Genomic DNA, 21281 nt, shown 5'->3' on the forward strand with positions numbered 1-21281 from the left:
GGGAGAGGGAGAATCCCAGGCAGGTTCCATGCTGTCAGTGCAAAGTGTAACATAGGGCTCGATCTCAGGAACCACGAGCTCACGAGCTCACGACCTCAGCTGGAGTGGGACACTTAACCGACTGAGCCACTCAGGCGCCCCTATTCTTTTTTCTTAATTGAAGCATAGTTCACATACAAAAGTTGAAACAATATTAGTTTCAAGTGCACAGCATAGTGATTTGACAATCCTGTATATCACGAAATGCTTACCATGGTAATTGGAGTCACTGCCACCATACAACTTTATTATAATATCATTATAATATGCTGTACAATATGCTGTAGTCTTTAACTCCATGACTTATGTATTTCATAACTGGCAGTCTGTACCTAGGATGGGCTAAGTACAGTTTTTAGGACAACTTGGCAGTTTATTATATTAAAACCTTAAAAACACACAGACCCTTTTACCCAATAATTTTTTCCTTTAGGATTTATTCTGCAGAAAGAGTTGAATCCTGTGCAAAAAAAAAAAAAAAATTAGCAGCATTGTTCAGGATAATCGAGAACTTCTCCCCAACTGTTTCATGAAAAGTTCTCACCCCACCACTCTACTTGCCACTATGAGAGATGAGGAAATTTATACTTAAATTTCCCCTCCATTTATCCCTTATCCTATAATTTTGTGTAAGTCCTATTATTTTTAGGTTGCCAAGGCTTACATTATTTACATCTGTTTTATCATTGTGAGTAAGTCTTCCATGTTCTGATTCTAAAAATGGAAGGCCAATAGACTTCATTTACCACGTGATGATCATGTAAGTGTTCCTTCTGGAATTTTGAGAAAGCACCACAGGCAGGGATTTTCATCTGCTTGAACATGGATGCGGCCCAAAAGCGTAGAGGAGGACAGCGCCTTGGTAAGCATTGAATAAATATTTAAATACGTATTTGTTGAATAAGTGAGACTATTCAGTGGTATGATTGGATTCACAGAGAAGAGAATGTCATTCTTTGTCATTAGAAATGCGGCTGGAGAGAGGCCAGAATGTGGCTCAGTTCTTCCGAGAGAGCTAAGGAAGTGACCTGGGAACTTGCTTAAAATATAGCGTCTCGGGGCGCCTGGGTGGCTCAGTCGGTTGGGCGTCCGACTTCGGCTCAGGTCATGATCTCGCAGTCCGTGAGTTCAAGCCCCGCGTCGGGCTCTGGGCTGACAGCTCAGAGCCTGGAGCCTGTTTCGGATTCTGTGTCTCCCTCTCTCTCTGACCCTCCCCTGCTCATGCTCTGTCTTTCTCTGTCTCAAAAATAAATAAATGTTAAAAATTTTTTTTAAAAAAATACAGCGTCTTGCATCGGGATCTGCGAAGAGCACGTGGGAATTCGCATCTTTAAGATGCACTCAGTGTGGTCCTCCTACACGTCCCTGATGGAGAATCATCACCCTGTTGGATCCTTTTTCTTTTCATTTTGGCCTCATTCGTTCTTTCTGGGCCACATACAGATGCCACAATATGCTGTATCCTATGTGGTCTTTTTATTAGAGCCTTTTTGCTAGAATTCCTAGGATAGATTTAAAAAAAAAAAAAACCAGACTACGGCCAATAAATTATGAGTTCTTGTTTTTTTTACATGTCTTTCTCTTACCTTCACGTTGATGTAAGGTGTGGGTGGGTCTATAATTCTAGGCTCCAAAGTCTTCACCCAGAATTCTGAAGCATGGCCCCATGACAGTCTTGGGTCCAGTATTGCCAGTGAAAAGTCTGGTGGAAAAGCCTAATTCCCTTATCTTCTACAAAGCCTGCTTTATCTCTGAGGGTTTTAGGATCTCTTCTTGACCTTACCTCTGAATTTTCACTGGAATATGTTTGCTTGTGAGTTTCAGATAAAATGAAATCCTGCTGGGCCCTCAGTGATTTCTTAGCTTGAGGACCATCTTCCTTAGAGCACTGGGCTGAAGGAGAGGTGGTGATGCTTCCACACCCTCTAGGTTAGTGGTCGGCAAACCTTTTCTGGAAAAGTGAGCATTTTTAGATAGGGAACATTGGAGGCTTTGCAGGCCACGTTTCAGCCTTTGCTGAAATGACTCTACTCCGCCATTGAGAAATGTGAATGAATGACTATGGCTGTCTCCCAGTGAAGCTTTACTTGTGCACCCTGAAATGTGAGTTTTGTATGTTTTCACGCCGCAAAATATTATTCTCGTTTGGATTTTTTCCAACCATTGAAGAGCGATCCAGAGCGTTCAGGCTACACAAAAACAGGCGGAGTTGGGTTTGGTCCTCAGACCTAATTTTGCTCACCCCTGCTCTAGGCCAACAGAGAAAGCACAATATAGTATTTTTCCCAGTTTGAGAGGCTCTCCAGTGTATTTATTGTGTTTATTCTGTATGTTCTTTTTTTTCCTTCCATTAACATCCCCTTTCCTAACCGGAGGTACTTTGATTCCCAGAAAACAGACTGCCTTTCAAAGGATAAGCCAGCTTGTTGTTGGGGTTGTTTTGGTAACTCCAGGGGAAGGACTGTGTATGAATATGGATTCACCTCAGGCAGACCTGGGTCCTGATTTTACAGAATTATATAAATGATTACAACACACCAAAGAAGATAAAGATGTAACGTATGCTGGTCCCAGGTAGTAAATTAGTACATCAGAAACACATCTCCACGGAGTCAACATTTTCTTTTTTTTTTCTTTTCTTTTTTACATTTTCCTGATGAAGTTGATCTAGTTACCATTCCCACTTCCCAGAAGGTGCCCCGGGCCAAGCAGCGTTTACACTTATTGTTTTAAAAATTATTTTCTCTCTGTTGTTGTTTCTTTCCATTTCTTCTAGAATTCCTAATGGTTGAGTGTTAAACCTTGGATCTATCTTCTATGTCTCTGAATTTTTCTCTCTCTCTCTCATCTTTTCCATCTTGTCTTTTTGCTCTACACCTTAGATCTATTTGGTTTCATTTTCCAGATCACTAACGTGGTGTTTCTGTAAGTCCATGACGTTTTCTGTACTCAAGGAATGTCTTATTTCAGTAAGCACGTTCTAGTTTCCAAGAACTTTGAGGCTCCTATTACTCCTTTTACACAGCAATAAATAAAGCTGTGTGCAGTAAGCGGAACAGCTTATATTGTAAGTATGTCCATACTGTGGTCTCTAAATACCGTTCCCACAAAAAGGAAAGCAGGCTTCTTGGAGGAAAGGTTAATTCCAGGTCTGGACCAAGAAATATGCAAGATGAACTGCAACCACTCATTGGACGGAATAGCCAGGGAAAGTCATAATGAGGACTGAGGTTGTGTGTGAAGGGCTCCAGAGCCAATCTGGAGCGGCTCCCACAGGCCAAACATGGGACAGTTGGAGCATTAACAGTGGTAATAACTATGATGGATGGAAACACAAAATATGTTAAAAGAAATGAGCTCATAATGGCAAGAATACAATATCTCCCTTTGGAGTATCCTAGGGAACCAATCATTATTTTTTTAAAGTGGCAGTAGAGGAAAAGAAACAGACACTTATCTTGTCTTTGTTACATAAACTGCTCTTCTGGTTAACAGAATAGATGATTCAGGGAAGTGTCTTGTTATGGGTGTATTTCAGCAAATAAATGAAGAAGGGATCAGTAGAGTTTGAAAAACATTATTTTGCAACATCTAGCAACATCTAACATGGATTTAGGCAGTGATCATTAACAGCTGCCAACATCACAAAAAGAGAGACAAGCAGACACGAAGGGCCTCTTGAAGGAAGTTCACAACGCTTCCTATGAAGTTGTTTTGCCTCCCATCCACCCCAGTCAAAATCAAATCAGAATCTGATAATGTCTCTAAATCTAACTACCAATTTACAGAAGAAACAGACAACAGAAGAACACGTTAAGAGACACCATGGACACACTCAGCAGAATCCAAACTGTGGGGGATTCTGCTAGACCAACAGCTCAATTGATTCTTCGAAAATTTATTTCAAGGGAAAGAAGAAACAGTGACTGAGGCTGAACCTACAGATTAAAAGGGACTTAAGAGGCATATTAACTAATCATGATGTGTGTTCAGGGAAATTTGAATGCTGATTGGTTATTGGATGATATTAAGGAAATGTTAATTTTGCATATGTGATTATGGTATTGTGATTATATATTTTTTCTAAATGTTTATTTTCAAGAGAGAGAGAGAGAGAGTGAGAGAGTGAGCGCAAGTAGAGGAGGGGCAGAGTGAGAGGGAGACAGAGGATCCAAAGTGGGCTCTGTGCTGACAGCAGAGAGCCCCATGTGGTGCCCGAACCCACAAAATGTGAGATCATGACCTGAGCCAAAGTCGGACGCTTAACTGACTGAGCCACCCAGGTGCCCCTGTAATTATGTTTTTTAAAAGAGAGATACAAACGGGCGCCTGGGTGGCTCAGTCAGTTGAGCATCCAACTTTGGCTCAGGTCATGATCTCATGGTTCATGGGTTTGAGCCCCGCATCGGGCTCTGTGCTGATAGCTCAGAGCCTGGAGCCTGTTCCAGATTCTGCATCTCCCTTTCTCTCTGCCCCTCCCCCACTCGCACTCTGTCTCCCTCTGTCTCAAAAATAAATAAACATTAAAAAAAATAATTAAAAAAAAAGAGAGATACAAGCAGAATCTTTTACCTAAGACTACTGGGCTGTTTATGAATGAAAGCTGTGATGAGTGGGATGTGCTTTAAAATAATGTGGGATGGGAGCTGATGGGATTATAGACAGACGAAAATTGGCCATGCGTTAGTAATGGGTGCATTTGAGTAATCGGTATATGCGGTTCACTATATAATCTCTCTACTTATGTCAGTGTTTGAAATTCCCCAAATGAAAAGTTTAAAAAGCAAAGTGAAAAGACAGATGATAAATTTGTGGAAATATTTTCATCATACATCACAGACACAGAGTTAATCTGGTTACTGTATGGAGTGGCTAGGAATCTGGCACAAAAGGAGGTAACAACCCAATAAAAAAGAAAAACAATTAAAAATTGCCAGTTCACCAAAAAAGGAATCTAAAATGGCCTTAGAATGTAAGAAATACGCTCACCCTCACTTAGAAGGGAAATGAGAATGAAACTGTATGAAGAAAGCATCTCTTACCCATTGGATAGGCAAAAATCCCAAAGATTAACAACATAGTCTGTTGGTGAGGCTCTGAAGGAAATGAGCCCTCTCATACAATGTTGGGGGAAGTTGCAAAATGATGTAGCCAAGGAGAGCCTTTGGCAATATCTCTCAGGATTACAAATGCCTTTCGCCTTTGGCCAAGCAATCCCATGGCTATGATCATACCATATAGACATGCCCAACAACCTATGAAGTGGAGCTTAGTTTATAAAGTGACAAATTGGAAAAGCAACCCAAGTGTTTGTGCATGGAGGACTGATCAGGTACACCACAGTATATCCTCTGAATGAAGTAATGTACGCCATGAAAAAAAATGAAAAAAAAAAACCTCTATGTATTGATGTGGGAAGGTCTCCAAGGGCATATTAATGAGTGGAAAAAAAGCTGAAGGGTATTGTAGTGGCAGGGGTTGAATTGTGTCCCCTGAGAATTCCTGTGTTGATGCCCTAACCCTCAGAATGTCACCTTATTTAGAGATTAGGTCTTTAAAGAGGTAACCGAGTGCAGACGAGATCATTAGGATAAGCCCTAACCCAATTTGACTGGCGAAATACTTGCAAAAGGGGAAATCTGGAGGCAGACATGCATATGGGAGGAGCGCCATAAGAGCATGAAGACGGCCATCTACAAGCCGGGGAGAGAGGACTGGACTAGATCCTTCCCTCCCAGCCCAGAGAGAGCACTGACCCTGCCATCACCTTGATTTCAGACTCCAGAACAGAGAGGGTAGATTTCTGTCATTTAAGCCACCTGGTTTGTTACGGCAGCCCTGGGAATCTAACCTATGTAGTATGCCACATTCCACGTGAGACAGGAAGGAGAATAAGTATATTTTGTCATATTTGATTGCATTTGCACATAAAGTAAGGCTGAAGGGCAAGGATGGGAGTGAAACTTCTCAACATATCCCTTCCCATTTTTTCTTTGAGTTTTGAATCATGCAAATATAGTACACACTTTAAAAGCTAAAAATTAGGGGCGCCTGGGTGGCGCAGTCGGTTAAGTGTCCGACTTCAGCCAGGTCACGATCTCGCGGTCCGTGAGTTTGAGCCCCACGTCAGGCTCTGGGCTGATGGCTCAGAGCCTGGAGCCTGCTTCTGATTCTGTGTCTCCCTCTCTCTCTGCCCCTCCCCCGTTCATGCTCTGTCTCTCTCTGTCCCAAAAATAAATAAACATTGAAAAAAAAAAAAGCTAAAAATTAGAATAAATGTAAGATTTATATTGTGTTTTTCTCTTTTTAATGTGTATTTTTTGAGAGAGGGAGAGAGCGTGAAGGGGGGGAGAAACAGAGAGAGAGAGGAGACACAGAGTCTGAGTTGTCAGCACAGAGCCCACGTAGGGCTCGAACTCACGAACCCTAAAATCATGACCCGAGCCGAAGTCAGATGCCTAACTGACTGAGCCACCCAGGCGCCCCTGTACTGTGTTTTTCTTTAATGTTCTGAGTCATCTCTGATTCCTTCAAGTTCCTGTCCGTCTTTCTCTTACTTGGTGGCAGTTTTCCTCAAATGTCTGGTGACCATTCGTTGCCACGTGTGTTTAATTAAGGAAAGACTGGGGCGCCTGGGTGGCGCAGTCGGTTAAGCGTCCGACTTCAGCCAGGTCACGATCTCGCGGTCCGTGAGTTCGAGCCCCGCGTCAGGCTCTGGGCTGATGGCTCAGAGCCTGGAGCCTGCTTCCAATTCTGTGTCTCCCTCTCTCTCTGACCCTCCCCCGTTCATGCTCTGTCTCTCTCTGTCCCAAAAATAAATAAACGTTGAAAAAAAAAAAAAATTTAATTAAGGAAAGACGGTCCTGGCCGGTGTCGGTTTCTGTGCCGTGGGTCTCTGTTTTCCCCAGTGCTGGCTCCCCTGCTGGCAGGTTGTGTGTGAGCCGGGAGTGGAAGCCTACAGTGGGGAGAGGTCCCTGCGTGGTACAGGTCAGGGAGCTGGCTGGCTGACTGGGAGCCCACGGCCACATGGCAAGCAGAGCTGTGTTCTGCTCTATCCCGGTCCTGGGCTGAGGGACTTCTCTTTCCCTCCTGTATCCTCCCCTGTGTCTGCCTGTGCTCCACTCTGCTTCTCTTGCCAAGGACCTCAGCTGAGGCCTTGCCCTTTCTTTGGAGTGCCTTCGCTGCTGCCAGGAACTGTTTGACAGAGACAGGGGGACTCAGATTTTCCCAGTGGTCTGGATGTGACTCAGATGCCCAAGAGTGGCTCCTGTCTCTGTACCTGCAGGTACCCATCGGGGGGCTTCTCCAGGGCTCCCCTGGGAAGAAGGCCTTTACCCTCTGCCCTGATTTCTCTATCCATCAGGCTCCAACTGCTTTCTCCCTCCCTAAAATGCCTCTGAAATCCTGGTCTGCAGGGGGCACCCTTTGTTGCCTTCCAATGTTATTATAGCTTTATTACAGCTCAAAAACAGAAAGAATAGTTGTTTTCTCCCATCCTTACAAAGTCTGTTGGGAAGCAGGGGTGGCAGGTGTGTATGCTCCTGAAACAGGTCCCGGGGACCTCGCTGTTGCAGCATCGTCGTTATTGCCACTTGTCAAGTCAAGAGTACACAAGTTCATTATACTCATTTCAGAAGACAGGGAAATATAATACATGTAAGTAAGGTGTCAGAATCCATCAGTATTCAAGAAAAAAAAATTGACCCGTATATTTCCAGCAGAGAGGGATTGTCTGAAGGAAATTGGTTTTCCACTAAGGAAAGGCTGGAGGTGCGTAAAGTGGGGGTGGGGTGGGGGGAGGTGTTGGTGCCCAGAGACCAGGGCGTAAATGAATGTGCTGATGCCCCCGTTGGTGTCCACCACGCCGTCACTGTGGAGTGGGTGTGTTGCTCGTCTCTGTAGATGCTGGGCTCTCTTTGCTACTGCAAACAGCCGGAACCTGCCTGTGGCATCTGGGTGGCATGGGTGCCTGGAAAAGCCCAGCTGGATCCCTGCTATCAGGGCATCTGCACCAGGGTGTTTCTCGCTTCCTTCCCCAACTGCATAATGAAGAAAAAGAAAGGATGAAATTGAAACATTCACGGACACAACTAAGTTATGGGGGAACTGACAAGACATTCCTGGAGGTTCAGCAAACAGCTCAGGAGCCAGACTGCCTGGTTCAATCTCTGCCACTTAGCAGAGCAGGGATGGCTGTGCCTCAGTTTCCCCACTGGGGGAGTGATAAGAGCAGCACCTCATGGGGTTTTTGTAACGATAAATGAGTTAATGCATGCATGGTCCTCAGAACAGTGCCTGGAACAGTCGTCCTTTGTGAACACTAGGGCACTCAAAGAAGTGACTCTGTTTTAAAAATGCTTTTCTCATTTGGTGGAACTGGACTTTATGGAAGGATATTTTTAAAAAATTTTAATGTTCATTTATTATTTTTAAGAGACAGTACGAGTGGGAGAGGGACAGAGAGAGAGGGAGACACAGAATCTGAAGCAGGCTCCAGGCTTTGAGCTGTCAGCACAAAGCCTGATGCGGGGCTCAAACTCATGAACTTGGAGATTATGACCTGAGCCGAAGTCGGACACATAACCGACTGAGCCACCCAGGTGCCCCTATGGAGGGATATTTTTATACCCTTTAGTGAAGGAGTTCATGTTTCCAAAATCCACAAATCACTGGAAGTTTCTGAGCAGAGAACCATTGATATGAAGTGTGTGTGACTTAATTGTACCACAGATCATGACCTTTAACCATTTTGAATAACTAATTTACCCCAAATACATTTTTGTCACAAGGGCTCTTAATATAAAAATATTAAGTATTTAAACTTAATTTTTACTTCTACCCATCTCTCAATAAACGTGAAAAATATAGACTAAAGGGGAAAAAGGAGCAGGAGTGGTGAAGGTTTTATGACAGCTGATTGACTGTTATTGAGTTTGGAATTTGAAAACTTGGGTTGGAGTCGTCATCTTGCCTCTCACCAGCTGTGTTACTCTGAGTCATGTAAATATTGCCTCATTTTATCTTCTTTCCAAAAAAGCGAGGGGGTACTGGACCAGGTACAGTCCAACCTAACAAGCCCTCCTAACCTTGTTAGGTTACAGTTCTATGTTAAACTATTATGGATTGAGATTGAATTGATTCAACCATGACATACGACCCCATACATGTGTAATCAGATTGCCCACTGATGAAATAAAGACCATGTGAGGGTAGGAGTCTTATAATTAGTACACTTCGTTTTCATACAAGGTATAGTATAGGGGTGCCTTGGTGGTTCAGTCGGTTAAGCGTCCGACTCTTGATTTTGATCATGATCTCACAGTTCGTGGGAGCTTGCTTGGAATTCTCTCTCCCTCTCTCTCTCTGCCCCTCCTCTGCTCATTCTTTCTCTCTCTTTCTCCCTCTCAAAATACATGAATAAACTTAAAAAAAAAAGGTGTAGGATATATTTTCAAATTTGAAATAATAAAGTAAAAATTAGTGATTTTCAATATAAAATAATTTTTCATTTCCAAAAATATCTCCCATATTGTTTTTTTAATTTCAGAATCTCCCGGGCATCTCTGTAAAGTGTGTGAAACATGAAACGATTTGGGGCACCTGGGTGGCTCAGTTGGTGGAGTGTTCTACTCTTGACTTTGGCTCAGGTCATGATCTCACGGTTCTTGGGATTGAGCCCTGCATCTGGCTCAGCGCTGACAGTGCGAAGACTGCTTGGGATTCTGTCTCTCTCCCTCTGCCCCTCTCCCCATCTCGTGCTCTCTCTCACTCTCTCAAAGTAAATAAATAAACATTTTTTAAAAGGAGAGAAAAATTAAATGATTTATGCACAGCTTTTCAGGAGGGCTTGGAGAGCTCTGCTACTTTGACAAGAGAATTCTAACCTCTCAGCATGACATAAAGTGAAGATCATGATCTGGTGTCTGTTCTCCATCCCTTCGCCTCATCTACTCCTTCCTCACCTCCCAAACTTCCATTCTGGCATTAAGACAACTCTTAGCCATTTATTAATGTCCTCTGCATCCCCACTGTCCAGCATGTGGTAGGTGCTCAACAAATGTTTGTTAAGTGGACATCTCGATTTTGCTTTGATCTGCATTCAAAAGATAAATAGATGTTCCAAAGAGGGAGGTCAATTCACAAACTATAGAAGGCTCAGAGGGACTGGTGTACTTTAACTTTATTCAACTTTATTTTTTTAAATTTTCTTTATTAAAAAAACTTTTTAAATGTATATCTATTTTTGAGAAAGAGAGAGAGGGGGGCAGAGAGAGAGAGGGAGACAGAAAATCCGAAGCAGGCTCCAGGCTCTGAACTGTCAGCATAGAGCCCGACGCGGGGCTCGAACTCTCAAACTGTGAGATCATGACCTGAGCTGAAGTCGGACGCCCAACCGACTGAACCACCAGGCACCCCTAATAGTTTGACTTTAAAGGTAACTTTAAATGAGAGGAGTCCTTCAGGGAACAATGTGTTTGTTATCCCACAGATGCTCCGGGGTAGAGTGAGGAGGGAGGCAGCATGACCCAGTGCAGAGGCAAGCCTGTTGGACTGGGGCACCTGTGGTTGCACAAGTATTGAACACCTGGTCGTTAACTGGTATGGCAGGGACACCTCAGCAGCATCCTGGATGCTCCTTTCCACACCTCCTTCAGGTGTTAACCTACAGATTTCCCCCCAGCATTTTATTATGAAAATATCTCAACATACAGAAAATTTGAAAGAATTGTACAGCACTTTAGAGTCAGACAGGAAGTTTTATTCACTCTGACATGGGGGTCTCTCTACCTAATGCAATGGCTTATAGATGGGGCTGCAGCCATCCAGCGTGCAGGTGAGTAATATTTTAACATTTTGGATCCTGGAGACTCAGGAAATCACGGTTTTGTTCATGCTGCCTTTTGGGGAGTGGGCTGGAATAATTTTGCCTTTTCTTCCCATCTGGCTATGAACAAACCTTCCATATATTTTAAGGCACCGTTCAACTAGCACCATTAAAGCTGACTGAATCTCTCCCTTCCACACAAGCCTTCCCTTGACCTTTGTTAGGGCACTTAACCATTCTCTGCGTGTGGGCTCCTTTTCTGGACACGTTTTATATCTCATTGGCCGTGAGCTCCTGTCAGGGTAGGCGCCCTTCCCTCTGTGTCCTCGGCTTTCCCACAGCACCTTGCAGGCAGCAGGGACTTCAAGTTGCCCGGGGAAGGGACTGAGAATCTGTGCGTGGGGACTGAAGTGTCACAGATATGTGTGTCTGGGAATGGGCCTGTTCAGTAGGAGCTGGTGAGAGCTGCATTTGGGGCGTGTGCCTGCTCTCTTGCGCTGTAAAAATAGCCACAGGCGAAGCCTATCATCAATCTGCAGAGGAAGCCACCTCAGGAACACCCAGAAAGCCACCTGCTGAGAATATCACACCAAACTGGGGGAGGGGGGGTGTTGAAAGAGTAGGTGTTGTTAAGAATATGGGAATCAGAAATGTGATCTATATGGAAAACAGCAGCTCATTAGCATGTGTCAAGTGTGGACCAGGGGAGGGTTGGCTTTCTCCATATCCCTGAGGGTTTGGATCAGTAGGCAGGAGTGACTCTACCCGATTTGTAAAAATGACATGATTTCTCACCCCGGAAGCCTCGGGTTCCACCAAGATGCCCTCTGATTTTTACTGTTTTCCAAGCAGGCTTCTGAGCTGGGAAGAAAACCTGGCAGGCTGCCGACACGAATACTGCAGGATACTTGGCAATCACGTTTAGTTTAAAAAAAAAAATTGCGCTTATTTTTTCAATTATAAAAATAATACATGCTTATAATAGAAAATTGGGAAGTATTAAAAACTAGAAAGGAAGAAATAATTATTCATGATTTCACTGCCCAGAACACCCACTGTTAACATTTTAGTGTATTTTCTCCCAGTCATTTGCTATGAATTTTTATATAGTTGGATATATTTTCGGGGTGCACTCTTGATCTTTCACTTTTGACTTGAAGTTATAACACAAGCATTTGTCCATGATGGATGACTGTTATAGGTATTTACCACCTAGAGTTTTACTTCTATTTTTCTAGCTTTTTAAACTCTTCAGGGACATCAATAAAATTAGAAGTATAGGGGCGCCTGGGTGGCGCAGTCGGTTAAGCGTCCAACTTCAGCCAGGTCACGATCTCGCGGTCCGTGAGTTCGAGCCCCGCGTCAGGCTCTGGGCTGATGGCTCAGAGCCTGGAGCCTGCTTCTGATTCTGTGTCTCCCTCTCTCTCTGCCCCTCCCCCGTTCATGCTCTGTCTCTCTCTGTCCCAAAAATAAATAAAAAACGTTGAAAAAAAAATTTAAAAAAAAATTAGAAGTATACACATTTTTTTTTTCCTCACCGCAGCAGTAGAAGCTCATGGTAGCAAAAAACATCAAAGAGGACAGGAAAATATAATTTGGAAAAGAGAAAGTTTCTTACACTTCCTCTGCTCAGATAGAATCACCATCATGGGGTGAGCTTTTCTATACATATGTGAACATTCATATATTTATACACATGTACAATTTTAAGATTTCTAGTACTTATTCATTACAGTATGAAGTAAGTATTTGAAAGGGCGAGTGTGCAGAATAAAATGTGGACGGCCGTGCCCAGCACACCCTCATTCCCTTCCCTCAGGGTGACAGCACTTAGGAATTTGGAATCTGTGTGTCCAGTTCCATCCCTGAGCACTTATGTACAGATGATCATGTTCATTCACATTTTGCTGAGGGCTGCTAGAGCAGTGGAATTGAATATGTGAAACAAACACGGAATATGTGACCTTCACCGCCTGGCATACATATGTGACTTTTCTGGGCAGAGGCGTTTTGCAGATGTAATTAAGGTTACTACTCAGTTATTGTCTGCCTAGTATAATGTCACATGTCCATTGTACCTCAGTTAGGGGGGAAAGGTGGAAAAGGCAAGTAGAGAAATTCTAAGCACAAGATGACTTGAAGACAGGAGGGGCCATGTAGCTGGAAACGGAGCCGTCGCCCCTACAACCAAAAGGAGCTGATTTCTAGAAGTAGGTTCTTCCCCAGAGACTCCAGGTAAGAGGCTGGCAGCCAACACCTTGATTTCTGGCTTGTGAGCCCTGGGCAGAGAATCCAGCCATGCTGTGTCAGACTTCTGAACTACAGAGGTGAGAGCTAATAAACGGGTGTTGTTTTAAGTCACTATGTTTGAGATCATTTGCTATGCAGCCTGGAAAATGAATACAGATTTGTGTTGTATTGTAGATCTTTACGATCCGGCTATTTGCGGTAAAAGTTTGCTGACCGTGTACTAGACAGCCCCCATTTTTCTTTCTCCATTGAAATTTCCTGAGCCTTTACCTCTTCTGGATGATTATTGTGGAAGGTGCCTCCAGGTCCCTAAAAAACATTTTCATATCACTCCTTCCTTTTCAGGTTTTCTTCCGGACTATGGATTCCCACCCTGAAACTCAAAGTGGGCTTAGCTTCCCACTCTGGCCCATCCTTGCCCTCCCATGGTTTTAGTGTGATTATGCCAATGGTCAGTGTTCATACTATCATGGCTACAGAAATACTATTTGCAACTATACAATTGCCCAATGTAGTAAACTATGATTACCTTTTCTTTTTCCCCACACAACTTTTGTTTTCCCTGGAGTTAGTAATTGTCTTTTGTTTTCATGAACTTTGTGTTAATTCAGTCCCAAACTCCTTATCCATTGTCTATATTTCCTCACAATACATCAGATACACTACCAGTTCATCTTCCCCAGGGTCTCTTCTGGACTGAGCCACTCCAACTCGGACCACAGCACAGTTGTCCTTCTGGAATGTCTCTTCAACATCATCTTGCTCATACCCTTTCCTTTGTCCCTATGTGGGATCTACTATTTTCTGGATTCCTAATGCCTTCTCTATCTTGGTTGAGTCATTTGTTTGAGAATGTCCTTCAGGAGCTTCTTCAGAGAGGATGTGTGGGAGGCAAATTTCTTGAGAATCTTACATTTGAAAATGTCTTTATTTTACTCTCACACTTGACTGATAGTTTGGCTGAGGAAAGAGGTCTTCTAGGCAGGAAAAGAGGGTTGCCTTGCTGCCAACCAGGTTCTAGTGTTGCTCTTTAGAAGTCCAACTCTGTGGTGGATAGAGTAATGCCCCCATCCCAAAGATTCCCTGGCCATTATCTCTGGAACCTGTGAACGTGTGACAAAAGGGATTTTGCAGGTGTGATTAAATTAAGGATTTTGAAACAGGGAGATTATCCTGGTGGGTTGAATATAGTGGCAAGCATTGTCCTAGGAGGAAGACAGAGGGGTTGGAGTCAGAGAAGAAGATGTGAGAGTGGAGGCAGAGGTGGCACGGCGGGCAGAGAGGGAGGGGCTTGAAGATGCTACTCGTCTGGAAGACAGAGGGACCATGAGCCAAAGAATACAGGTGACCTCTAAAATCTAGAAAAGGCAAAGAAACAGATTCTTCCCCCAGAGTCTTCAGAAGAAACACACCCCAGCCTGCCCCATGACTTCAGCCCAGTGAGACCTGTTTGGGATTCTTGGCCTCCAGAACTAAGTTTATGCCATCGTAAGCCACTAAATTTGTGGTTATTTTTTATAGCAGCAGAGGGAAATGAATACAAATGCCATTCAATGAAAGTCTGACAGATAGTCTGATTATAGGTGGTTGACAGTCTGATTCTTGGTCTTTTCCCCTCAGGCTTTCTCTGTCTCTGGAAACTTGTAGGATCTCTTCTGCCTCCAGCATCCTTCGGGTTCAGGATGGTGTGCCTCAGTGTGCATTTGGTGGATCTCTATGATGTGGCAACTCATCTTCTGGGGGGGGGCAGCTAGACTCTTCCCCACTCACCATCTGTTTGATTATCTTTTTTTCCGAAATGCCTGCCATTTGAATACTGGACCTCACAGACCAGTCTTTTAATTTTCTCAGCTTTTCTTTTTTTTTTTTTATTTTATTTATTTTTTTTTCTGAAATTTATTGACAAATTGGTTTCCATACAACACCCAGTGCTCATCCCAAAAGGTGCCCTCCTCAATACCCATCACCCACCCTCTCCTCCCTCCCACCCCCCATCAACCCTCAGTTTGTTCTCAGTTTTTAACAGTCTCTTATGCTTTGGCTCTCTCCCATGCTAACCTCTTTTTTTTTTTTTTTCCTTCCCCTCCCCCATGGGCTCCTGTTAAGTTTCTCAGGATCCACATAAGAGTGAAACCATACGGTATCTGTCTTTCTCTGTATGGCTTATTTCACTTAGCATCACACTCTCCAGTTCCATCCACGTTGCTAACAAAAGGCCATATTTCATTTTTTCTCATTGCCACGTAATATTCCATTGTGTATATAAACCACAATTTCTTTATCCATTCATCAGTTGATGGACATTTAGGCTCTTTCCATAATTTGGCTATTGTTGCGAGTGCTGCTATGAACATTGGGGTACAAGTGGCCCTATGCATCAGTGCTCCTGTATCCCTTGGATAAATTCCTAGCAGTGCTATTGCTGGGTCATAGGGTAGGTCTATTTTTAATTTTCTGAGGAACCTCCACACTGCTTTCCAGAGTGGCTGCACCAATTTGCATTCCCACCAACAGTGCAAGAGGGTTCCCGTTTCTCCACATCCTCTCCAGCATCTATAGTCTCCTGATTTGTTCATTTTGGCCACTCTGACTGGCGTGAGGTGATACCTGAGTGTGGTTTTGATTTGTATTTCCCTGATAAGGAGCGACGCTGAACATCTTTTCATGTGCCTGTTGGCCATCCGGATGTCTTCTTTAGAGAAGTGTCTATTCATGTTTTCTGCCCATTTCTTCACTGGGTTATTTGTTTTTCGGGTGTGGAGTTTGGTGAGCTCTTTATAGATTTTGGATACTAGCCCTTTGTCCGATATGTCATTTGCGAATATCTTTTCCCATTCCGTTGGTTGCCTTTTAGTTTTGTTGGTTGTTTCCTTTGCTGTGCAGAAGCTTTTTATCTTCATAAGGTCCCAGTAATTCACTTTTGCTTTTAATTCCCTTGCCTTTGGGGATGTGTCGAGTAAGAGATTGCTACGGCTGAGGTCAGAGAGGTCTTTTCCTGCTTTCTCCTCTAAGGTTTTGATGGTTTCCTGTCTCACATTTAGGTCCTTTATCCATTTTGAGTTTATTTTTGTGAATGGTGTGAGAAAGTGGTCTAGTTTCAACCTTCTGCATGTTGCTGTCCAGTTCTCCCAGCACCATTTGTTAAAGAGGCTGTCTTTTTTCCATTGGATGTTCTTTCCTGCTTTGTCAAAGATGAGTTGGCCATACGTTTGTGGGTCTAGTTCTGGGGTTTCTATTCTATTCCATTGGTCTATGTGTCTGTTTTGGTGCCAATACCATGCTGTCTTGATGATGACAGCTTTGTAGTAGAGGCTAAAGTCTGGGATTGTGATGCCTCCTGCTTTGGTCTTCTTCTTCAAAATTCCTTTGGCTATTCGGGGCCTTTTGTGGTTCCATATGAATTTTAGGATGGCTTGTTCTAGTTTCGAGAAGAATGCTGGTGCAATTTTGATTGGGATTGCATTGAATGTGTAGATAGCTTTGGGTAGTATTGACATTTTGACAATATTTATTTTTCCAATCCATGAGCAGGGAATGTCTTTCCATTTCTTTAAATCTTCTTCAATTTCCTTCATAAGCTTTCTATAGTTTTCAGCATACAGATCCTTTACATCTTTGGTTAGATTTATTCCTAGGTATTTTATGCTTCTTGGTGCAATTGTGAATGGGATCAGTTTCTTTATTTGTCTTTCTGTTGCTTCATTGTTAGTGTATAAGAATGCAACTGATTTCTGTACATTGATTTTGTATCCTGCAACTTTGCTGAATTCCTGTATCAGTTCTAGCAGACTTTTGGTGGAGTCTATCGGATTTTCCATGTATAATATCATGTCATCTGCAAAAAGCGAAAGCTTGACTTCATCTTTGCCAATTTTGATGCCTTTGATTTCCTTTTGTTGTCTGATTGCTGATGCTAGAACTTCCAGCACTATGTTAAACAGCAGCGGTGAGAGTGGGCATCCTTGTCGTGTTCCTGATCTCAGGGAAAAAGCTTTCAGTTTTTCCCCGTTGAGGATGATGTTAGCTGTGGGCTTTTCATAAATGGCTTTTATGATCTTTAAGTATGTTCCTTCTATCCCGACTTTCTCAAGGGTTTTTATTAAGAAAGGGTGCTGGATTTTGTCGAAGGCCTTTTCTGCATCGATTGACAGGATCATATGGTTCTTCTCTCTTTTTTTGTTAATGTGATGTATCACGTTGATTGATTTGCGAATGTTGAACCAGCCCTGCATCCCAGGAATGAATCCCACTTGATCATGGTGAATAATTCTTTTTATATGCCGTTGAATTCGATTTGCTAGTATCTTATTGAGAATTTTTGCATCCATATTCATCAGGGATATTGGCCTGTAGTTCTCTTTTTTTACTGGGTCTCTGTCTGGTTTAGGAATCAAAGTAATACTGGCTTCATAGAATGAGTCTGGAAGTTTTCCTTCCCTTTCTATTTCTTGGAATAGCTTGAGAAGGATAGGTATTATCTCTGCTTTAAACGTCTGGTAGAACTCCCCTGGGAAGCCATCTGGTCCTGGACTCTTATTTGTTGGGAGATTTTTGATAACCGATTCAATTTCTTCGCTGGTTATGGGTCTGTTCAAGCTTTCTATTTCCTCCTGATTGAGTTTTGGAAGAGTGTGGGTGTTCAGGAATTTGTCCATTTCTTCCAGGTTGTCCAATTTGTTGGCATATAAGTTTTCATAGTATTCCCTGATAATTGTTTGTATCTCTGAGGGATTGGTTGTAATCATTCCATTTTCATTCATGATTTTATCTATTTGGGTCATCTCCCTTTTCTTTTTGAGAAGCCTGGCTAGAGGTTTGTCAATTTTGTTTATTTTTTCAAAAAACCAACTCTTGGTTTCGTTGATCTGCTCTACAGTTTTTTTAGATTCTATATTGTTTATTTCTGCTCTGATCTTTATTATTTCTCTTCTTCTGCTGGGTTTAGGCTGCCTTTGCTGTTCTGCTTCTAGTTCCTTTAGGTGTGCTGTTAGATTTTGTATTTGGGATTTTTCTTGTTTCTTGAGATAGGCCTGGATTGCAATGTATTTTCCTCTCAGGACTGCCTTTGCTGCGTCCCAAAGCGTTTGGATTGTTGTATTTTCATTTTCGTTTGTTTCCATATATTTTTTAATTTCTTCTCTAATTGCCTGGTTGACCCACTCATTCGTTAGTAGGGTGTTCTTTAACCTCCATGCTTTTGGAGGTTTTCCAGACTTTTTTCTGTGGTTGATTTCAAGCTTCATAGCATTGTGGTCTGAAAGTAAGCATGGTATAATTTCAATTCTTGTAAACTTATGAAGGGCTGTTTTGTGACCCAGTATATGATCTATCTTGGAGAATGTTCCATGTGCACTCGAGAAGAAAGTATATTCTGTTGCTTTGGGATGCAGAGTTCTAAATATATCTGTCAAGTCCATCTGATCCAATGTCTCATTCAGGGCCCTTGTTTCTTTATTGACCGTGTGTCTAGATGATCTATCCATTTCTGTAAGTGGTGTATTAAAGTCCCCTGCAATTACCACATTCTTATCAATAAGGTTGCTTATGTTTATGAGTAATTGTTTTATATATTTGGGGGCTCCGGTATTCGGTGCATAGACATTTATAATTGTTAGCTCTTCCTGATGGATAGACCCTGTAACTATTATATAATGTCCTTCTTCATCTCTTGTTACAGCCTTTAATTTAAAGTCTAGTTTGTCTGATATAAGTATGGCTACTCCAGCTTTCTTTTGGCTTCCAGTCGCATGATAAATAGTTCTCCATCCCCTCACTCTCAATCTAAAGGTGTCCTCAGGTCTAAAATGAGTCTCTTGTAGACAGCAAATAGATGGGTCTTGTTTTTTTATCCATTCTGATACCCTATGTCTTTTGGTTGGCGCATTTAATCCATTTACATTCAGTGTTATTATAGAAAGATACGGGTTTAGAGTCATTGTGATGTCTGTATGTTTTATGCTTATAGTGATGTCTCTGGGACTTTGTCTCACAGGGTCCCCCTTAGGATCTCTTGTAGGGCTGGTTTAGTGGTGACAAATTCCTTCAGTTTTTGTTTGTTTGGGAAGACCTTTATCTCTCCTTCTATTCTAAATGACAGACTTGCTGGATAAAGGATTCTTGGCTGCATATTTTTTCTGTCTAGCACCCTGAAAATCTCGTGCCAATTCTTTCTGGCCTGCCAAGTTTCAAAAGAGAGATCAGTCACGAGTCTTATAGGTCTCCCTTTATATGTGAGGGCACGTTTACCCCTTGCTGCTTTCAGAATTTTCTCTTTATCCTTGTATTTTGCCAGTTTCACTATGATATGTCGTGCAGAAGATCGATTCAAGTTACGTCTGAAGGGAGTTCTCTGTGCCTCTTGGATTTCAATGCCTTTTTCCTTCCCCAGTTCAGGGAAGTTCTCAGCTATTATTTCTTCAAGTACCCCTTCAGCACCTTTCCCTCTCTCTTCCTCCTCTGGGATACCAATTATGCGTATATTATTTCTTTTTAGTGTATCACTTAATTCTCTAATTTTCCCCTCATACTCCTGGATTTTTTTATCTCTCTTTTTCTCAGCTTCCTCTTTTTCCATAACTTTATCTTCTAGTTCACCTATTCTCTCCTCTGCCTCTTCAAGCCGAGCTGTGGTGGTTTCCATTTTGTTATGCATTTCGTTTAAAGCGTTTTTCAGCTCCTCGTGACTGTTCCTTAGTCCCTTGATCTCTGTAGCAAGAGATTCTCTGCTGTCCTGTATACTGTTTTCAAGCCCAGCGATTAATTTTATGACTATTATTCTAAATTCACTTTCTGTTATATTATTTAAATCCTTTTTGATCAGCTCATTAGCTGTTGTTATTTCCTGGAGATTCTTCTGAGGGGAGTTCTTCCGCTTGGTCATTTTGGATAGTCCCTGGCGTGGTGAGGACCTGCAGGGCACTTCCCCTGTGCTGTGGTGTATAACTGGAGTTGGTGGGCGGGGCCGCAGTCAGACCTGATGTCTGCCCCCAGCCCACCGCTGGGGCCACAGTCAGACTGGTGTGTGCCTTCTCTTCCCCTCTCCTAGGGGTGGGATTCACTGTGGGGTGGTGTGGCTCGTCTGGGCTACTTGCACCCTGCCAGGCTTGTGATGCTGGGGATCTGGCGTATTAGCTGGGGTGGGTAGGCAAGGTGCTCGGGGGCAGGAGGGGCAGGCTTAGATCGCTTCTCCTTAGGTGATCCACTTCAGGAGGGGCCCTGTGGCAGCGGGAGGGAGTCAGATCCGCTGCCGGAGGTTTGGCTCCGCCGAAGCGCAGAGTTGGGTGTTTGCGCGGAGCGAGCAAGTTCCCTGGCAGGAACCGGTTCCCTTTGGGATTTCGGCTGGGGGATGGGCGGGGGAAATGGCGCTGGCGAGCGCCTTTGTTCCCCACCAAACTGAGCTCTGTTGTCAGGGGGCTCAGCAGCTCTCCCTCCCTTTGTCCTCCAGCCTTCCCGCTTTCCGAGCAGAGCTGTTAACTTATGACCTCCCAGACGCTAAGTCGCGCTTGCTGTCGGAACACAGTCCGCCCGGCCCCTCCGCTTTTGCAAGCCAGACTTGGGGGCTCTGCTTGGCCGGCGAGCCGCCCCTCCGCCCCGGCTCCCTCCCGCCAGTCCGTGGAGCGTGCACCGCCTCGCCGCCCTTCCTACCCTCTTCCGTGGGCCTCTCGTCTGCGTTTGGCTCCGGCGACTCCGTTCTGCTAATCCTCTGGTGGTTTTCTGGGTTATTTAGGCAGGTGTAGATGGAATCTAAGTGATCAGCAGGACGTGCGGTGAGCCCAGCGTCCTCCTAAGCCGCCATCTTGCCGCAACCCCAGCTTTTCTGCTTTAGTTTCCAGCTCTTTGTCTTTTGTTTACTTTGTGTCCTTTTATCTTCTAAACTTTCTGTTGAGCTTTTCATTTCGGCCATCATGACTCTAATTTCTGGGATTTCCTTTTTGTTCTCTGAATGTTAATTTTGTGTGTGTGTGAGAGAGAATTCGAACCTGAGCATGTCTCTCTGTCTCTATCTCTGTTTCTGTCTCTGTGTGTGTGTCTCTGTCTCTGTCTCTCTCTCTGTCTCTCTCTCTGTCTCTCTCTCTCTCTCTCACACACACACACACACCCTGCTAGTGGAGGAGGGGCAGAGGGAGAGAGAGAATCTCAAGCAGGCTCCAGGGTCAGTGTGGAGCCC

At 43.5% G+C, this 21281-nt stretch overlaps 1 protein-coding gene across 2 annotated transcripts in view; it reads left to right on the top strand.

Annotated features, from left to right (window-relative positions):
• Positions 1–814: 814 nt before the first annotated feature.
• Positions 815–21281, top strand: part of MGLL (monoglyceride lipase) — a 169085-nt gene continuing 148618 nt past the window's right edge. Inside the window, exon 1 of one of the 2 annotated variants that reach the window (XM_043588285.1) lies at positions 815–901. In XM_043588285.1, coding sequence (XP_043444220.1) covers positions 866–901 — 36 coding nt within the window. In that variant the 5' untranslated portion in view covers positions 815–865. The remainder of the gene's footprint in view (positions 902–21281) is intronic. The other variant, XM_043588284.1, reaches the window with a different exon arrangement.

Source organism: Prionailurus bengalensis, chromosome A2 (assembly GCF_016509475.1).
Source record: "Prionailurus bengalensis isolate Pbe53 chromosome A2, Fcat_Pben_1.1_paternal_pri, whole genome shotgun sequence".
Taxonomy (NCBI): Eukaryota; Metazoa; Chordata; class Mammalia; order Carnivora; family Felidae; genus Prionailurus; species Prionailurus bengalensis.